At 39.6% G+C, this 20,273-nt stretch overlaps 3 protein-coding genes across 3 annotated transcripts; 2 read left to right on the top strand and 1 right to left on the bottom strand.

Annotated features, from left to right (window-relative positions):
* Positions 1 to 406: 406 nt before the first annotated feature.
* Positions 407 to 5,665, bottom strand: LOC104248605 (zinc finger CCCH domain-containing protein 34-like). The gene is made up of 3 exons (XM_009804904.2): positions 5,378 to 5,665; positions 4,517 to 4,627; positions 407 to 1,971 (listed from the first exon to the last, which is right to left on the bottom strand). The coding sequence occupies exons 1-3, from the start codon at positions 5,447 to 5,449 to the stop codon at positions 538 to 540; spliced, it is 1,617 nt and encodes a 538-aa protein (XP_009803206.1). The 5' UTR covers positions 5,450 to 5,665; the 3' UTR covers positions 407 to 537.
* A 7,806-nt stretch (positions 5,666 to 13,471) lies between these two features.
* Positions 13,472 to 13,780, top strand: LOC104248607 (uncharacterized). The gene has a single exon (XM_070148011.1). It carries the CDS (start codon positions 13,472 to 13,474, stop codon positions 13,778 to 13,780), a length of 309 nt encoding a protein of 102 aa, XP_070004112.1.
* A 2,802-nt stretch (positions 13,781 to 16,582) lies between these two features.
* Positions 16,583 to 19,612, top strand: LOC138870218 (uncharacterized). The gene is made up of 5 exons (XM_070148010.1): positions 16,583 to 16,782; positions 16,881 to 17,322; positions 17,772 to 18,063; positions 18,822 to 18,937; positions 19,052 to 19,612. The coding sequence occupies exons 1-5, from the start codon at positions 16,583 to 16,585 to the stop codon at positions 19,610 to 19,612; spliced, it is 1,611 nt and encodes a 536-aa protein (XP_070004111.1).
* Positions 19,613 to 20,273: the final 661 nt, after the last annotated feature.

Raw genomic sequence — 20,273 nt, 5'->3', positions numbered from 1 at the left:
ATGCTTAAACATTACTCCCCCGTCTCAAATTATATGTCGTAATTTCTAAAAATAGTTATCTCAAATTAATTGTCATTTTAGAAGTTCAATACTAAATTAATTATTTTTTCCTATTTTATCCTTAATATTAATTATTCTTGAACACTACAAATATCTCAATTATGAGTAAATATTAAATGAAGAGAAATTATATCTTAAAACATAAATAAGGGTAAACAGTAAAAAATCTCTCCTATTTAATATTTTCTTAAGGGACGTGTAAAAGTGAAACACCACACATAATTTGATACGGAAGGAGTATCACCATCTACCTATGCTACTCCATTGCACAATTTCTTCTACCAAATACTCATGGCACATGCATGGACTAGGTTGATTCAAAATCTTGTGAAGATTCAAGCACCTCTACAAAAAAATCTTACCATTTTCACTTCCATCATTTAACACTGTCAAAACAAAACTTTGCACCAAGCTAAAGTAAAGCTTTTTCAGAACTAAGTTTTCATCATTAAGTTCACTAATTGCTTTATGATTCTACTAATTACCTAAGTTCACTACTGAACTCAGCCTCTTTTTGTCTTTGAGAATTTCACTCAGAGGTTTTGGACCTGAAAAATCTTCTCTTTCATTTCCTCCAGATGGCACAATTCTCTCAGAAGAATATCCATCTTCTCTTCCTCTTACCTTTTCTTCTCTAATTTGAGCTAGTGTCTTTGGTCCACCAAAGATCTTAGGAACTTCAGTCAATCTCTGCCTAGAAGCCATCCTCCTAGGGGTTTCATTTGCAAAAGGCCGCAACCTGCCCCGTCTCCTGTCCTTGAAATGCTGCTGCCTGTAACTGCTTCTGTGGGATTGTCTCAACTTCTTCAGTTGATTGGCACCGTCCAGAAGAGTGGCATCTACAAAGCCGGAGGAGAAAGAAGCGTTGCTTTCCACTTTTGAAGCCAGTCTCTGAGGCATCCACTGAGAACCCTGTGGCTGATGCCTATCCCTGCGATGCTCACGAGCATTAAACCTAGACAGGTCTAACCTTCTAGACAAGTAATTTGGAGGATCACTTTCAATGACTCGCCGCTTCTTCAGAAGGTCCCGAAGGTCCACATTGCCTCTGCCACGACAATCCGGTTCTCTGGGCAACTTTCTTTTTAGTGGTACACTCTGTCTTCCACGAGCAGGGATAACGATTTCTCTGACATATTCATTTATCTCATGATTCTCAACATTATTACAATAAGAATCGTCTAGTTCTTCTTCAGACACAATTCTCAAGTCTGGATATGCAGGATCATACTCAAGGTTGTTCTCAAAATCATATCCAGCAAACCGTTCATCAAGCTCCCTGTCTTCCATATCATGATGCAGTAGGTAACTGTGATCATCTTCGTGACTCAAACCTTCTACTCTATCATCAACAAGAACATCAAAACCGGGAGATGATTCCAACCACTCCTCTCTCTCCTCAATTTCCTCCACTTCTTCGTCTGAGCTCCGGTTGGGGGACAAATCGGATCCTCCTTGGGCAAAGGCTTCATCAGGGACTAAGGAATCTAACCTTACAGCTGTAGCTTCTTCAGAAGGAGATCCTGAACTATCATGAGAAGCGCTCTGCTCACCAACATCATTACTCACTGAAGGGAGATGCACTTTTGACTTGATATATTCATGTGCTGCTGCCTTGGACCCAGTTTCAGAAGAATTATAGTGCTTCTCCACTGATGCAGGACCAGTTTCACTTCCTGCGGACGTCTTTTTCTCAGCTGTTGGTCCTTCAGGGACTCCAGACGCTATACTCGAGGATTTCCATGCAGTTGTACCATCACCAGGTCCATGCAGAAATGAACATCTTTCACCTTTATTACAATAGCTATTGAAATAGAAGTAACAGGGAACATTTGTCTTGTTAACAGGCACTGCAGTTTTATTGTGTGGAAGAGCAGATTCCGATGATGTCTCAGCACGGCTCTCTAATGGCTGAGGAAATGAACAAGAAAAAATTAACACAATCAAAGAATTAAAAATAACAAGTTCAAGAAGCAATTTTATACAGGTTAGAAATAAGGACATGAAAGATCTGAGACAAACCTTGCTTTAAAGCATCTAATTTCTTGTTAGCTAGGTACTTAAGTAACCCGATTAAGTCGTACAAGGCAATGACCAACCAAACGAGAAATCAGATGCAAAAACCTTCAGACTCGGGAAGATCTAACGACCATCTCCAGGTACTTTTTCTTTGTTTTTGGGGGTATGTAAATCCACCTCCGAAACCGGCCTCTGCCTAACACTAACCTTTATCTGCTTTCCTTCCTTAATGAGTCGAATCCCCAACCTCATGGTTGGAGGTGGGTGGTCCCGAAAACTGCCCGTTTTCTTTCTATTAGAGTTCTTCTCTCAATACAGATGCTTTTTATACAAGATTCTTAGTTGGTGGGGAAAGAGAATTAGTTTCGATTAAGCTATCCCTCCTCATCAACCAGTCTCCAGTACTTAACTCATTTATACCCCCAAAAGCCTCTTTTCTGTTCCACCAGAAGAATTAATATGAGCACACCTTAGCGCCTTATATATGCATACAGAATTGGTAACATTCATTTCTGGCAGAATTGAACGTCAAAATCTTACAGCCAAGTGACAATCTAAAGGAGAAAGAATGTTATATGTCAGTGTTCATATGTAAAAACCACTTATTAGAAGCGAGGTAGATTACTGAATTCTCCTGTGGCTTGAGAACGATGAAGTCATTTGTGTCAGAGTAACAAGAAGAAGGTAAATCAGTCACCAAGGCATTAAGATTCAGGGGAATGAGGGAGCAGAACCAAAGTTTCTTCAACAGAGAATTTCTAGGAGTTAAAAATATGCTTCTGAACTGATCATGTTGCAGTCTTTTTTATCATAAAGTACTTGAATCCACTTTGCTAGATCTTATGTAGGTTTTTGCAGAATTTTGTTGGTACATCGACATAATTTACATACAAGCAAGAATCACTATTGTTCCTTTAAATATTTACAAATGACATGAGGTTTTGAGAACTTCATTTAAGAAAACCATTCAGCAGACAGGGCTACAGACTGAAATTCTGATGAGTGTTTGCTGTTCTTTTTCAAAGTAACGTCAGTTTCAAGATACTTACATAAAACTAATACATGAAAAGGAAATGTTGATTTCCATTTAAAAGATTTACACAACTCCCTCAATTCGACAACTCCTGCAATAGGGAATCTTTAGGCCCCCACACCTAGGGAAGGAGAACGAACAGGAAATAATGGAGTGGCTGGGGAGGAAAAGTAAAAACGCTACCAAACAAAACAGGCTACCTCAATTGGATGCAAGCACAGAAGAGTGGATTAAGTTTGCTGAGAAAGCTTTACAAGATATACTTGACAAAGTGACGTTTGACGGCATATAGGAAATCACTTTGAAAGAGAATATCCAACTCTAGACATATTAATGTCATTGTTTAAAGATTTAGTTAGAGTATATGTTTTCTAGAACATGAAATGATGAGTTAGAATAAGTAATAAATACACGAGATGTTGGTGAACACTTAAACCTTAGATAATTGCAAAGGTTTTTTAGTCTCAATTTAGTGATTACGGCACTTCAAGGACTCTTGAAGTTTCAAATATCGTGCTGCTCCTACAGAATGTTGCATTGTACTCTTCCCAAAAAAAAAGAATTTGGAACTTGAGCTCTAAGCTAGTTAAAATTCCCCTGATGGCTGCCATGGATTTGGCTGACACAGGTCTTGGGGAGCCAGAAACTTTTAGAGGAGATCTATGTTTCTTTACTCCTGATGGTATCTTGTTTTCTTGGCTGACACAGGTCTTCAGGAGCCAGTAATTTTTAGCGGATATAGACTCCTGATGATAGGAAATTTGCTTCTTCAACAGAAATATATCATTTTTCCAGTCTTTCACGAGAAGAGTACAATGCAACATTTTTTAGGAGTAGCAAGATACTTGAAACCTCAGAGTCCTCGAAATACCCAAATCACCAAACTGATCAAAAACTAGTACAATTATCTAAAGGTTTAATTGCACCAGCTTCTCTTGAATTCTTTACTTGTTTAACCGTCCTCTTCATATATCCTTTATTCGGAAATCATATACTATAACTCTCTTAATATAAAAATATGACCTCGACATATCTAGAGTTGGATATTTTCTTTCAAAATGAGTTCCCTTACACCATCAAACAACACTTCTTCGAGCATATATGTAAAGCTTTCTCTACATCTAAATGTGGTAGCCTACTTTTTAGGTCGTGATGGTTCTACCATTCTGGACCTTATGTAGACAGTAAACATAGTGTAAGCATCCTGCACAATAGACTAACACTAATATTCTTAAATTTCGAAAGCGGAAATAGCTCTTGTCTGAACTCAACACACTATTTTAAGTTGGGAGAAATATTCAAGCCAGAACAAAAGCATAGTTTATTTAGTTGCATGTTCGCAGTAATAATACGTCAGAAGTCAGAAAAAATATCAATTTCAAGGCATGGAAGCTTCGTGCTTACCGGATGCCGAAAAGCACATGTTGGATTAAGACAGCTTCCTGCCAGCCAGTACCAACAGTCCCTGGGGTTGAGCCTAGCTATCTCACTATGTCTATATTCACATTCTATTCCCTGGTAAAAAATGTCCACATCACAAAACACAGATTCTCAGATACAACACTTGAAATAAAAGAACAAAGGCATTCATGTCATGAGTCAAGAATTCACAGGTAACAAAAACAACAATGACAAATGTTCAATGTATTGAGGCTGATCCCATCATCTCTAAACCATAATTGATTAGACTTGAACTAAAAAGCTAAAATTACAAATTAAAACACAATTAAAGACAATAATAACTTAAAAGAAGAAAATGCGCCAGCAGAGCAAACTAAATGCAGACAACTAACTGAATTCACGATCGCCGACTCAATTTGCTAGAATATGTTAACATAACACACACATCTTCAACCCATTGAACTTCCCTTGCATAAACTCACCACTTAAACACTTAAAATTCAATTGTAAAAAGAAAATCCACGAAACCAATGCGACGTAATCATGACAAAAGATACATCCAACAGTGTATAAAGACCCACCGTATACGCACAGGATACACACACACACACACACACATTTCCATTTTATACATTAGTGTTTGCTAGACAAAAAGATTAAGATATTAATCTAGAGTTTGAAACGAATACTTACACAATTAGGTCAATGTAAGTGGTAATTGCAGGTAATTGAACATAATAACCATTGATTGAAACCTAAGCGTGAATGATAAATAACCTGCTATAAAGTTATATAGAATTTAAATTTTAAAAAATGCCGAAATTCGAAGAAATATAAATGAAAAAGGAGAGAATATGCGAAAACCTTCTTGCAAGTGAGGGGAGAGGCTAAGAAATAGACACAATCAGTGTTGCGCTTTAACAATTCTTCCTCCATTTGATTGATTATACAAAATGTTCAAATTTCAAAGCATTACGTACAATATAACTCGACGAAATGTGAATTTCTCAACACTGATTAAAAACAAGAAACCCTTAACAGTGTTCTATATATACACATATACATACAATTGCATACGGAGTGGTGTAAGGGGTAGGGTCGAGGTGCGGGGGAGGGGTAGAGAAGAGGGGATGGTATATATGGAGCTTTCGAGTTTTATAGAAGCTAACGCTTTTTGGGGGCACGGTTTTGCTTTTTATAGCCGGGGTCTCTCGGAAGCAGTCGAGGGTACGGTTTTGCTTTTTATAGCCGGGGCTCTATGGAAATACTCTTTGTATGCTTTTCAGGTAGAGGTAAGGCTATGTACATCTATCCTCTTATATCCTACTTGTGGAACCTCGTTGGATTGTTGTTGTTGTTGTTGGTTTTGCTTTTTATGTTTGGAAACTCGCAACTACTACCTCTCGAGTGTGCACTATTAAATTTGCAACAACTTGTAAATAACAATAACTCAGTGAGTTCCTACGAGTGATATTTGAAGAAAATAGAGTTTACGTAACCTTACTTTTATCCCGAAGAATAGGGAGGCTATTTCCGAAAGACCATCAACTTAAAAAGACGAATAGACAATATATTAGTACCATCAATAGAACTATAAGAATAATAGCAACATTATAAGAACCACAAAATAAATTAAGAAAAACAACAACAAAAACCAGTGAATAAGGATATTTAAGGCGCATTTTTTCTAGTGAAGTGTAAGTCCTAGAGAGTTTTTCAAATTAAAACAAAAATTATTGAATATGTCCTTCATATAATACCCAAATTCTCAAAAATCAGCTTGGTAATTACTCCAAAAGTTTTAAAAAGGAACTGAAATATATTAAATTTAAAAGTCTATACATTTATATATATATATATATATATATATATATATATATATATATATATATATATATATATATATTAGTTTTCTTCAATTTTATGCAATTTTACTTGTTTATAAATATTTACGATAATTATATTATTTTATAAAATATTAAATACATATGGGACTTACGCCTCACTGAGGCATATGTAAAACGTCTCGCCTTACACTTACACCTTTTAAAACATTGGGTACATTACAGTTGGAAATTAGGTGCGATTGGTTACATGAATTTTTTGAAATCGTTTCATTTTATTTGAGCCAATTTCATTTAGAGTATTGGGGAAAGCTGTAACACCCCGTAAATTTGAATCCGTTGTGGATGTATTAAATGAGTATTCATGTGATGGTTATCAATTGGTTATGATAATAAGTGTACGAGGCATATCATAAGTGATTTGGAGTCCAAGGAGAGGCCTAAGTCTAAGTCAAGTTTGAACATTTCATGACAAACTAAAATCCCAAATAAGCACGCACAAGACCAAACTTTGCACGAGAATATCTACATTTATATAAGGTATTATGTGATTCACAGCGCATCAAATGAAAGATCTTTGAGTCTAGTTTCTAACGCTTCAAACCGTTTAACATTTGGATACTCCTACCAGAAGTTATGACCAACTTACCAAAACCAGCGCAGAATTTTACACTACCGCGCCGCCCCATGCGGCGCGGCTGTGTAAATTAACAGAGCACCTCCAAATTTCGTTTCTAAACACATTTTTCATTACCACACCGCTCCATGCGTCGCCCCATGCACCTCGACTGTGCAAATCTTCGTTTTTTTGTCAACCCGACCCTATTTTGATATAAAACCTTAGGGGGTTATTTTCCCCACTTCATTTGGACGAATTTTAGGGTTTTCCTCCACCCTCTCAAGATCTCCAACCCCTCCCATCTTCAAGGTAAGTAATCCCCATTATCTTGGTGTGAATTCCATCATTTATACACTAGTATTGATGAAATCTACACATAAAATACTTAAATTTTCAAGGGATTTCTTCAAGAACTCAAAGGAGGGTTTTGCAAGATTTCTTCCAAAAAGTTAATCCTACACCCTTATAGTTACATGTATGTATTTATTAAGGTAATATGAGTATGAATAAGTATTGGAACTCTTGGTATGGTGATTGGAAACCATAAGTTCCCAATTTGATTACACAACTATTATAGAGATTGAAAGATGTTTATTTAATGGAACTTTGTTGGTTGAGTATGGATGGATGGTCATATATGTGATTTTGGGAGTTATAAATTGGTTAATCATGATGGTGGGATAAATTATTGATGAATGGTGGTAGTTAGATGAACTAATTATATGACGATGAGATGTAGAGATTTAGGCCTTTAAGGTATTTGATAATATGCCTAAATGGCTTAAGTTATGGAATTTGTAACTAATATTGGGTTCCATTGGATGTTGCTATTGTAGATTGAAGGTTCTTAGTATTGTGGATCATTGTAGTATCACTAAGGGGCGAAATTGAGGTATGTAAGGCTAACTCTTTACCTTTGGGAATGTCTATGATTCTCCCAACGTCCCATTCATTATGACCATTACCAGTTTCCTCAGAAAGTAACTATGCCTTAGTTCCCTGAATAGTAGTAGAACTTCTATTCTCTAGATGGCATAGTCTCATAATCATTCGATATTCTATGAGTTTCAGTTATGATAAATCAACTTATTATGAATTCTCATCTCAGTCTAATCCTATTCACTATTCCAGTATCATGTAACTTGGTATGGCTCATTATTTCAGTATCATGTATTGTAATATGATTCTCAATTCCTGATTTTATATTCTTGAATGTTGGACACCTGTATTTGGGCCTGAGGCCGAAGTTCATGCTTTGTGCATCTTTGGGCCTGAGGCCGCAGTTATGTATACTTATACTTGGGCCCGAGGATATATATATATATATATATATAAGGTTGCAGTTTAATATTCAGTTAAACAGGTTGTTCATCATTCAGAAGAGTCTGAAGGCAGTATTCACATCCTTACTTCCTTGTTCAGTTCAGTTTATCAGCTAGCAGTTCAGTTTCAGTATTGACAGTTCTTTTGTTCAGCTCTTTTGCATACCAGTACAATTCAAATGTACTGATGTACCTTTTGCCCGGGGCCTGCATCTCGCGATGCAGGTAACGATTTTCAGGTTGACGATTCTGCTTGCCAGGACATCTCGTATCAGCTATTGGTGATCCTCAATCTTCCGGGGCCTTATCTCTCTTTTGTTTGTCATTATAGTATTTCAGTTAATAAGGTATACCGGGACCTTGTCCGGTAAACAGTTAGCATTTTTAGTATTCTTTAGAGGCTTCGTAGACTATAACCTAGTCAGTCAGATATTAGCAGGCCTTTATGTGTTAGCCTTGTCGGCTACTTGTTTATACTTGCAGACCCTTTCAGTATTTCCGCATCTATAATATTTCAGTCAGACTCTTTAGTAGATTATCATACCATATATTTACTTCTAGATTACAGTCATACCACATGTTGATCCAGCCATATAGTTGGTTCGCTCGGTCACATGCAGTCAGGCACCGAGTGTCGTGTTACGCCCAGGCCATGGGTCGGGGCGTGACAAAGGTAGGTATAAGAACCAGGTTCAAGAGTCCTAGGGAGTCTACGAAGCCATATCTAGTGGGGTCTCTTTTATGTGTGTGTGCGCGCCACACATGTAAACAGTTGACCACCAAGACATCTAGGATTGTTCTATTTCTTTTATACTCTAGATCGTGCAGTTAGAGCTTTGCTTTTAGGAATCTTTCTAACCCGTGCGAATTGCGTATTTTAGAAAAATGCCTGCAAAAAGAAAGTACACTAGGAGGGCCTCAACTACTAGCTAGGGGGCCACAACTAATGCTGCTTAGGAGGAGGACACTCCAACCCAGGGGGTTGCATCAGGCTCAGTGCCCAGTGCTTCAGACATGGATGTCAGGGGAGTTATCCAGTTGCTCACCCAGATTGTTGCTAATCAGGCCCAAAGGCAAGGAACAAGTGATGTTCATGAGACGGGTAGTTCCAGGTCTAGGGAATTCCTCAACATGAAACCTCCCGTCTTCACAGGGTCCAAAAAGGATGAGGATCCGCAAAACTTCATTGATGAGTTTCAGAAGATATTTTGGGTGATGCATGATATAGACACTGAGGCAGTAGATCTTGCTGCGTACCAGTTGAAGGATGTTGCCAACACGTGGTATGAAACATGGGAAGAGTCCCGAGGGGAGGATGCAGATCCTGAGACTTGGAAAGATTTTGCAGATGCGTTCCTTGAGCACTTTCTACCCATTGAGGTCTTGGAAGCTAAGGCTTTGAAGTTTAAGAGACTAAGACAGAATGATACGAGTGTGAATGAGTATTACCTCAAGTTCGTCTCTCTGGCCAAGTATGCTCCGGAAATGGTACGTGATATGAGCGCCAGAGTTAGGCGGTTTGTGTTGGGGCTTTCAGATGATTTGTTTGCTGATGCTAATATAGTTGCTCAGAATAATGACATGACCATCACTAAGATGGTTGCCTTTGTTCAAGGGAACGAAGACAGGTTGAAGGAAGAAGAGCGGCTACGGAGAGAGGAGAAGAGGGAATTCAGTAAGAGAGCTAAGTCTACAGGAAATTTCAACCATGGGGGATCTCAAGCAGGAGGCAGTTGCCAGTTTTTCAAGAAATCAAAATGAGGACCTACTCCATCTTCAGCTAGTGCACCGGTTCAGAGGTCGAAGTTTAACAAGAAAAACCAGAATTTCAGAATAGCAGACTCGCAGTCACAGGCTAGTGTGGGCTACAGAGTCCTTGGTTACCCTATTTGCAACACGTGTGGTAAGAGGCACCCAAGATTGTGTCGTTTGGGCACAAATGGTTGCTTTGGGTGCGGTCAGCAGGGCCACTTCTTGAGGGATAGTCCATCGGCAAAGCAGAACAATGGAGGCAATATAGCTCAGTCCACTAATTCAGCAGCCCATCATAACTCTCAGGCTCAGCAAGGGCGCGACGCAGCAAAGTCTAATAATACAGGCGGTGGCGAAACCACTTGTATGCACTGGCAAACCTTCAGGATACGGAGGATCGTGAGATGTTGTCACATGTATGCTAACAATATTCACTTTTGATGTCTATGCTCTTATAGATCCGGGGTCCACCCTATCTTATGTCACCCTATATATTGCAAAGAAATTTGGGATAGAACCAGAAAAGTTGTGTGAACCCATTGAAGTGTTCACTCCAGTTGGAGAATCAGTTATAACAAGGTGTATCTATAGGGGATGTCTAGTCAAAGTGCATCATCGTCTTACTGCAGCAGACTTAGTAGAATTGGAGATGGTAAACTTCGATGTGATCATGGGCATGGATTGTTTAGAGTCTTGTTATGCCACAGTGGGTTGTAGAACCAAAATAGTAAGTTTTGAATTTCTTGGTGAACCAGTCTTAGAATGGAAGTGTGATATAGTAACACCTAGGGGTAGGTTTTTATCCTATCTTAAAGCCAGAAAGATGATCTACAAGGGATATATCTATCACCTGGTTCGGGTTAAGGATGCAGATGCTTAGATCCCCACTCTCCAGTCAGTACCAATTGTAAATGAGTTTCTAGAAGTGTTTCCTGAAGATCTCCCTAGAATCCCTCCCGATAGAGAGATTGACTTTGGAATTGATCTACTTCCAGGCACTAAGCCGATATCTATTCCGCCTTATAGAATGGCTCCAGCAGAGTTAAAAGAGTTAAAAGTCCAGTTGAAAGATCTTCTAGATAAGGGATTTATAAGGCCAAGTGTCTCACCTTGGGGCGCACCGGTCTTGTTTGTCTGAAAGAAGGATGGGTCTTTGCGTATGTGCATTAACTATCGTCAGTTGAATAAAGTCACCATCAAGAACAAGTACCCTCTTCCTAGAATAGATGACTTATTTGATTAACTTCAGGGTGCCCAGTGTTATTTCAAGATTGACCTCAGATCGGGATACCATCGGTTGAAGGTTAAGGAAGTTGATATTCCAAAAATAGCTTTTAGGACTCGATATGTGCATTTTGAATTTTTGGTAATGTCATTCGGTTTAACGAATGCACTAGCAGCTTTCATGGACCTTATGAATAGGGTTTTCAAGCCTTATCTTGATTTGTTTGTTATCGTGTTTATTGATGACATCTTGATTTATTCCCGTAGCGAGATTGACCATGCCGTATATCTCAGAATTGTGTTGCAGACACTACAGGATCACGAGCTATATGCAAAATTTTCTAAGTGTGAATTCTGGTTAAAATCAGTAGCGTTTTTGGGCCATGTCATCTCAGGGGAAGGCGTGAAGGTGGACTCTCAGAAAATAGAGGCAGTGAAGAATTGGCCTAGACCCACCTCCGTATCCGATATAAAAAGTTTCTTGGGTCTAGCAGGATATTATAGGCATTTCGTAGAGGGATTTTCTTCTATCTCGTCCCCTTTGACTAGATTAACTCATAAGAAAGTCAAGTTTCAATGGTCGGACACGTGCGAGAAAAGTTTTGAGGAGTTAAAGAAGAGATTGACTTCAGCTCTAGTCCTGACACTACCGGAAGGGATCGAAGGGTTTGTTGTTTATTGTGATGTTTCAGGGATTGGTCTTGGGTGTGTATTAATGCAGCACGGTAAAGTCATAGCCTACGCGTCGAGACAACTCAAAACTCACGAGAAGAATTATCCGACTCATGATCTTGAATTAGCAGCTGTGGTGTTCGCGCTTAAGATCTGGCGCCATTATTCGTATAGGGTACATGTTGACATTTTTACAGATCACAAGAGTCTCCAGTACATCTTCAAGCAAAGAGAATTAAATCTACGTCAGAGAAGGTGGCTCGAATTATTTAAGGATTATGATGTTGATATCCTCTATCATTCGGGGAAAGCAAATGTTGTAGCCGATGCTCTCAGTCAGCGTTCTATGGGAAGCTTAGCTCATGTTGAGGCAAACAAGCGAACTATGATGAAGGAAGTCCACCGCTTAGCAAATCTAGGAGTTCGACTTTTGGACTCCAAAGATGGTGGCGTTGTTCTCCAGAACAGGGCTGAATCCTCCTTAGTAGCCGAAGTAAAAGAAAAACAGTTCAGTGATCCCTACTTATTACAGCTGAAGGAAGGAATTCACAAACACAAGACTATGACTTTTGAACAAGGAGGAGATGATGGCACTTTGAGATACAGAGGCAGACTATACGTTCCAGATGTAGATGGGCTCAGAGAGCGAATTATGTCAGAAGCCCATAATTCCAGGTATTCTATTCACCCAGGTTCCACAAAGATGTATCATGATCTTAAGGAGGTTTATTGGTGGAACGATATGAAAAAGAATATAGCAGATTTCATGGCTAAGTGTCCAAATTGCCAGCAGTTGAAAGTCGAACACCAGAGGCCTGACGGTTTAATTCAGAATATAGAAATTCCCATTTGGAAATGGGAGATGATAAACATGGACTTCATAACAGGTTTACCTTGCTCGTTCCAGAAGCTTGATTCGATTTGGGTGATTGTAGACTGACTTACCAAGTCAACTCACTTCTTGCCAGTGAAGTCTACAAATTCGGCCAAGGATTATGCCAAGTTGTATATCAAAGAAATTGTCCGATTGCATGGGACTCCTTTGTCCATTATCTCAGATTGTGGTGCTCAGTTCACAACAAACTTTTGAAAATCCTTTCAGAAGGGATTGGGCACAAGGGTGAACCTCAGCACCGCTTTTCATCCTCAGACAGATGGCCCGGCGGAACGCACCATTCAGACTCTTGAGGATATGTTGAGGGCATGTGTTATTGATTTTAAAGGTAATTGGGACGATCATCTACCTTTCATTGAGTTTGCTTATAATAACAACTATCAATCTAGTATCAAGATGGCACCGTACGAAGCTCTGTATGGGCGAAGGTGTAGATCACCAATTGGTTGGTTCGAAGTCGAAGAAGCGGATTTGTTAGGACCCGAGTTGGTTTATCGGGCTATGGATAAAGTCAACTTGATACAAAGGCATTTGAAGACGGCTCAAAGTCGCCAAAAGTCCTGTTCGGACGTACAATGTAGAGATTTATAGTTCCAAGTTGATGATTGGGTGTTTCTGAAAGTATCGCCCATGAAAGGCGTTATGAGATTTGGGAAGAAGGGGAAGCTTAGTCCCCGCTATATTGGGCTATATAGAATCCTGCGATGGATCAGACAAGTGGCTTATGAGTTAGAATTGCCACAAGAACTTGCTACTGTACACCCAGTATTTCATGTGTCCATGTTGAAGAAATTCATGGGAGACCCGTCACTTGTGGTTCCTACGGATATTATAGGGGTTAAGGACATCCTGTCTTATGAGGAAATTCCAGTGGCTATTCTTGATCGACAAATCCGCAAGCTTAGAACTAAGAAAATTGCTTCAGTAAAAGTGCTTTAGAGGAATCAAAAGGTTGAAGAGGCTACATGGGAAGTCGAGGAGGACATGAAGTCTAGATATCCCCATCTCTTTGAAAAGCAAAAGGAAAATGTGGAAGGTAATTAACCTTTTCATTCAGGTCTTATATTATGATCTCTATGTCCTTCAGTATTTACTCAGCTTAGTATTTAGTGATCACGTGCTCGTTCAGTTTGATATACATGTATTCATAATATTTCAGTATTCTCATATCTCCATAACACCCGTTTAATGACCATAGATAGCCGTAGTTGCAGCCAGGACCATCATTCGAGGACGAATGATCCCAAGGGGGGAGATAATGTAACACCCTGCAAATTTGAATCCGTTGTAGATGTATTAAATGAGTATTCATGTGATGGTTATCAATTGGTTATGATAATAAGTGTACGAGGCATATCATAAGTGATTTGGTATCCAAGGAGAGGCCTAAGTCTAAGTCAAGTTTGAAATTTTTATGACAAACTAAAATTCCAAATTAGCACGCACAATAGCAAAGTTTGCATGGGCATATTTACATTTATATAAGGTATTATGTGATTCACAACCCATTAAATGAAAGATCTTTGAGTCTATTTTCTAACGCTTCAAACCGTTCAACATTTGGACACTCCTACCAGAAGTTATGACCAACTTACCAAAACCAGCGCAGAATTTTACACTACCGCGCCGCCCCATGCGCCGCCCCATGCGGCGCGGCTGTGTAAGTTAACAAAGTACCTCCAAATTTCGTTTCTAAACACATTTTTCATTACCACGCCGCGGCTATGCAAATCTTTGTTTTTTTGTCGACCCGACCCTATTTTGATATAAAACCTTCAGGGGGTTATTTCTCCCACTTCATTTGGACAAAATTTAGGGTTTTCCTCCACCCTCTCAAGACCTCCAACCCCTCCCATCTTCAAGGTAAGTAATTCCCATTATCTTGGTGTGAATTCCATCATTTATACACTAGTATTGATGAAATCTACACATAAAATACTTAGATCTTCAAGGGATTTATTCAAGAACTCAAAGGAGGGTTTTGAAACATTTCTTCCAAAAAGGTAATCCTACACTCTTATACTTACATGTATGGATTTATTAAGGTAATATGAGTATGAATAAATATTGGAACTCTTGGTATGGTGATTGGAAACCATAAGTTCCCAATTTGATTACACAACTATTATAGAGATTGAAAGATGTTTATTTAATGGAACTTTGATGGTTGAGTGTGGATGGATGGACATATATGTGATTTTGGGAGTTATAAATTGGTTAATCATGATGGTAGGATAAATTGTTGATGAATGGTGGTAGTTAGATGAACTAATTATATGACGATGGGATGTAGAGATTTAGGCCTACAAGGTGTTTGATAATATGCCTAAATGGCTTAAGTTATGGAATTTGTTAATAATATTAGGTTCCATTGGATGTTGTTATTGTAGATTGAAGGTTCTTGGTATTGTGGATCATTGTAATATCATTAAGGGGCGAAATTGAGGTATGTATGGCTAACTCTTTACGTTTGGGAATGTCTATGATTCTCCCTACGTCCCATTCATTATGACCATTAGCAGTTTCCTCAGAAAGTAACTATGCCTTAGTTCCCTGAATAGTAGTAGAACTTCTATTCTCTAGATGGCATAATCTCATAATCATTCGATATTCTATGAGTTTCAATTATGATAAATCAACTTATTATGAATACTCATCTCAGTCTAATCCTATTCACTATTCCAGTATCATATAACTTGGTATGGCTCATTATTTCAATATCATGTATTGTAATATGATTCTTAGTTCCTGATTTTATATTCTTGAATGTTGGACACCTGTATTTGGGCCTGAGGCCGCAGTTCATGCTTTGTGCATCTATGATATTTCAGTCAGAATCTTTAGTAGATTATCATGTCATATATTTACCTCTAGTTTACAGTCATACCACATGTTGATCCAGCCATACAGTTGGCTCGCTCGGTCACATGCAGTCAGGCACCAAGTGCCATGTTACGCCCAGGCCATGGTTTGGGGCGTGACAAAGCTTGGTATCAGAGCCAGGTTCCTGAGTCCTAGGGATTCTACGAAGCCGTGTCTAGTGGGGTCTCTTTTATGTGTGTGTGCACGCCACACATGTAAATAGTTGACCACCAAAACATCTAGGATTGTTCCATTTCTTTCATACTCTAGATCGTGCAGTTAGAGCTTTGCTTTCAGGAATCTTTCTAACCCGTGTGAATTGCGTATTTCAGAAAAATGACTGCAAAAAGAAAGTACACCAGGAGGGTCTCAGCTACTAGCCAGGGGGCCACAACTAATGCTGCTCAAGAGGAGGACACTCCAGCCCAGGGAGTTGCATCGGGCTTAGTGCCCAGTGCTTCAGACATGGATGTCAGGGGAGCTATCCAGTTGCTCACTCAGATTGTTTCTAATCAGGCCCAAAGGTAGGGAACAAGTGATGTTCATGAGATGGGTAGTTCCAGGTCTAGGGAATTCCTCAACATGAAACCTCCCGTCTTCTCAAGGTCCAAAAAGGATGAGGATCCGCAAAACTTCATTAATGAGGTTCAGAAGATATTTTGGGTGATACATGCTATAGACACTGAGGCAGCAGAGCTTGCTGCGTACCAGCTGAAGGATGTTGCCAACACATGGTATAAAACATGGGAAGAGTCCTGAGGGGAGGATGCGGATCTTGCAACTTAGAAAGATTTTGCAGATGCGTTCCTTGAGCACTTTCTACCCATTGAGGTCTAGGAAACTAAGGCTTTGGAGTTTGAGAGACTCAGACAGAATGATATGAGTGTGAATGAGTACTACCTCAAGTTCAACTCTCTGGACAAGTATGCTTCGGAAATGGTAAGTGATATGAGGGCCAGAGTTAGGCAGTTTGTGTTGGGGCTTTCAGATGATTTGTTTGCTGATGCTAATATAGCTGCTCAGAATAATGACATGACTATCACTAAGATGGTTGCCTTTATTCAAGGGAATGAAGACAGGTTGAAGGAAGAAGAGCGGATACGGAGAGAATAGGAGAGGGAATTCAGTAAGAGAGCTAAGTTTGTAGGAAATTTCAACCATGGGGGATCTCAAGCAGGAGGCAATCGCTAGTTTTTCAAGAAATCAAATCAGGACCTGCTCCATCTTCAGCTAGTGCACCGGTTCAGAGGTCGAAGTTTAATAAGAAAAACCAAAATTTTAGAATAGCAGGTTCGCAGTCACAGGCTAATGTGGGCTACAAAGTCCCTGGTTACCCGATTTGTAACACGTGTGGTAAGAGGCACCCAGGGTTGTGTCGTTTGGGCACAAATGGTTACTTTGGGTGCGGTCAGCCGGGCCACTTCTTGAGGGATTGTACTTCGGCAAAGCAGAACAATGGAGGCAATGTAGCTCAGTCCACTAATTCAGCATCCCATCATAACTCTCAGGCTCAGCAAGGGCGTGACACAGCAAAATATAATAATGCAGGCGGTGGCGAAACCGCTTGTATGCACTGGCAGACCATCAGGATACAGAGGCTCGTGGAGATGTTGTTACAGGTATGCTAACAATATTCACTTTTGATATCTATGCTCTTATAGATCCGGGGTCCACCCTATCTTATGTAACCTTATATATTGCAAAGAAATTTAGGATAGAACCAGAAAAGTTGTGTGAACCCATTGAAGTGTCCACTCCAGTTGGAGAATCAGTTATAGCAAGGTGTATCTATAGGGGATGTCCAGTCAAAGTGCATCATCGTCTTACTGCAGTAGACTTAGTAGAATTGGAGATGGTAGACTTCGATGTGATCATGGGCATGGATTGTTTAGAGTCTTGTTATGCCACACTGGGTTGTAGAACCAAAATAGTAAGTTTTGAATTTCCTGGTGAACCAGTCTTAGAATGGAAGGGTGATGTAGTAACACCTAGGGGTAGGTTTATTTCCTATATTAAAGCCAGAAAGATGATCTCCAAGGGATATATCTATCATCTGGTTTGAGTTAAGGATGCAGATGCTCAGATCCCCACTCTCCGGTCGGTACCAATTGTAAATGAGTTTCTAGAAGTGTTTCCTGAAGATCTCCCTAGAATCCCTCCCGATAGAGAGATTGACTTTGGAATTGATCTACTTCCAGACACTAAGCCGATATCTATTCCGCCTTATAGAATGGCTCCAGCAGAGTTGAAAGAGTTAAAAGTCCAGTTAAAAGATCTTCTAGATAAGGGATTTATAAGGCCAAGAGTCTCACCTTGGGGTGCACTGGTCTTGTTTGTCCGAAAGAAGGATGGGTCTTTGCGTATGTGCATTAACTATCGTCAATTGAATAAAGTCACCATCAAGAACAAGTACCCCTCTTCCCAAATAGATGACTTATTTGATTAACTTCAGGGTGCCCAGTATTATTCCAATATTGACCTCAGATCGGGATACCATCGGTTGAAGGTTAAGGAAGTTGATATTCCAAAAATAGCTTTTAGGACTCGATATGTGCATTTTGAATTTTTGGTAATGTCATTCGTTTAACGAATGCACTAGCAGCTTTCATGGACCTTATGAATATGGTCTTCAAGCCTTATCTTGATTTGTTTGTTATCGTGTTTATTGATGACATCTTGATTTATTCCCGTAGTGACACTAACCATGTCGTACGTCTCAGAATTGTGTTGCAGACACTACAGGATCACAAGCTATACGCAAAATTTTCTAAGTGTGAATTCTGGTTGAAATCAGTAGCGTTTTTGGGCCATGTCATCTTAGGGGAAGGCATGAAGGTGGACTCTCAGAAAATAGAGGTAGTGAAGAATTGGCCTAGACCCACCTTCGTATCCGATATAAGAAGTTTATTGGGTCTAGCATGATATTATAGGCATTTCGTAGAGGGATTTTCTTCTATCTCGTCCCCTTTGACTAGATTAACTCATAAGAAAGTCAAGTTTCAATGGTCGGACACGTGCGAGAAAAGTTTTGAGGAGTTAAAGAAGAGATTGACTTCAGCTCTAGTCCTGACACTACCGGAAGGGATCGAAGGGTTTGTTGTTTATTGTGATGTTTCAGGGATTGGTCTTGGGTATGTATTAATGCAGCACGGTAAAGTCATAGCCTACAGGTCGAGACAACTCAAGGCTTACGAGAAGAATTATCCGACTTATGATCTTGAATTAGCAGCTGTGGTGTTCGCGCTTAAGATCTGGCGCCATTATTTGTATGGGGTACATGTTGACATTTTTACAGATCACAAGAGTCTCCAGTAAATCTTCAAGCAAAGAGAATTAAATCTACGTCAGAGAAGGTGGCTCCAATTACTTAAGGATTATGATGTTGATATCCTCTATCATCTGGGGAAAGAAAATGTTGTAGCCGATACTCTCAGTCAGCGTTCTATGGGAAGCTTAGCTCATGTTGAGGCAAACAAGCGAACTATGATAAAGGAAGTCCACCGCTTAGCAAATCTAGGAGTTCGACTTTTGGACTCCGAAGATGGTGGCGTTGTTCTCCAGAACAGGGTTGAATCCTCCTTAGTAGCCGAAGTAAAAGAAAAACAGATCAGTGATCCCTACTTATTACAGCTGAAGGAAGGAATTCACAAACACAAGACTATGGCTTTTGAAAAAGGGGGAGATGATGGCACTTTGAGATATAGAGGCAGACTATGCGATCCAGACGTAGATGGGCTCAGAGAGCGGATTATGTCAGAAGAGCACAATTCCAGGTATTCTATTTACTCAGGTTCCACAAAGATGTATCATGATCTTAAGGAGGTTTATTGGTGGAACGATATGAAAAAGAATATAGAAGATTTCGTGGCTAAGTGTCTAAATTGCCAACAGGTGAAAGTCGAACACTAGAGGCCTGGCTGTTTAACTCAGAATATAGAAATTCCTATTTGGAAATGGGAGATGATAAACATGGACTTCATAACAAGTCTACCTCGCTCGTTCCGGAAGCATGATTCGATTTGGGGGATTGTAGACCGACTTACCAAGTCAGCTCACTTCTTGCCAGTGAAGACTACAGATTCGGCCGAGGATTATGCCAAGTTGTATATCAAAGAAATTGTCCGATTGTATGGGACTCCTTTGTCCATTATCTCAGATTGTGGTGCTCAGTTCACAACAAACTTTTGGAAATCCTTTCAGAAGGGATTGGGCACAAGGGTGAACCTCAGTACTGCTTTTTATCCTCAGACAGATGGCCAGGCGGAACGCACCATTCAGACTCTTGAGGATATGTTGAGGGCATGTGTTATTGATTTTAAAGGTAATTGGGACGATCATCTATCTTTCATTGAGTTTGCTTATAATAACAGCTATTAATCTAGTATCAAGATGGCACCGTACGAAGCTCTGTATGGGTGAAGGTGTAGATCACCAATTGGTTGGTTCGAAGTCGGAGAAGCAGAGTTGTTAGGACCTGAGTTGGTCTATCGGGCTTTGGAGAAAGTCAACTTGATACAAAGGCATTTGAAGACGGCTCAATGTCGCCAAAAGTCCTGTTCGGACGTACAAC

The sequence above is a fragment of the Nicotiana sylvestris genome, chromosome 6 (assembly GCF_000393655.2).
Source record: "Nicotiana sylvestris chromosome 6, ASM39365v2, whole genome shotgun sequence".
Classification (NCBI taxonomy): Eukaryota; Viridiplantae; Streptophyta; class Magnoliopsida; order Solanales; family Solanaceae; genus Nicotiana; species Nicotiana sylvestris.
This window is presented reverse-complemented; position numbering and strand designations above follow the sequence as displayed.

What these genes read in the sequence shown, in the direction of transcription:
- LOC138870218 (XM_070148010.1), top strand. Translation starts at nt 16,583, where the DNA reads ATGAGTGTGAATGAGTACTACCTCAAGTTCAACTCTCTGGACAAGTAT. An exon ending in ATTCAAGGGAATGAAGACAG is followed by an intron (nt 16,783 to 16,880) that starts GTTGAAGGAAGA and finishes GATCTCAAGCAG; the next exon opens with GAGGCAATCGCTAGTTTTTC. An exon ending in AAAGAAGGATGGGTCTTTGC is followed by an intron (nt 18,064 to 18,821) that starts GTATGTGCATTA and finishes GTGATGTTTCAG; the next exon opens with GGATTGGTCTTGGGTATGTA.
- LOC104248605 (XM_009804904.2), bottom strand. Translation starts at nt 5,449, where the DNA reads ATGGAGGAAGAATTGTTAAAGCGCAACACTGATTGTGTCTATTTCTTA. An exon ending in CTCCCCTCACTTGCAAGAAG is followed by an intron (nt 4,628 to 5,377) that starts GTTTTCGCATAT and finishes ATTTTTTACCAG; the next exon opens with GGAATAGAATGTGAATATAG. An exon ending in CATGTGCTTTTCGGCATCCG is followed by an intron (nt 1,972 to 4,516) that starts GTAAGCACGAAG and finishes TCATTTCCTCAG; the next exon opens with CCATTAGAGAGCCGTGCTGA.
- LOC104248607 (XM_070148011.1), top strand. Translation starts at nt 13,472, where the DNA reads ATGAAAGGCGTTATGAGATTTGGGAAGAAGGGGAAGCTTAGTCCCCGC.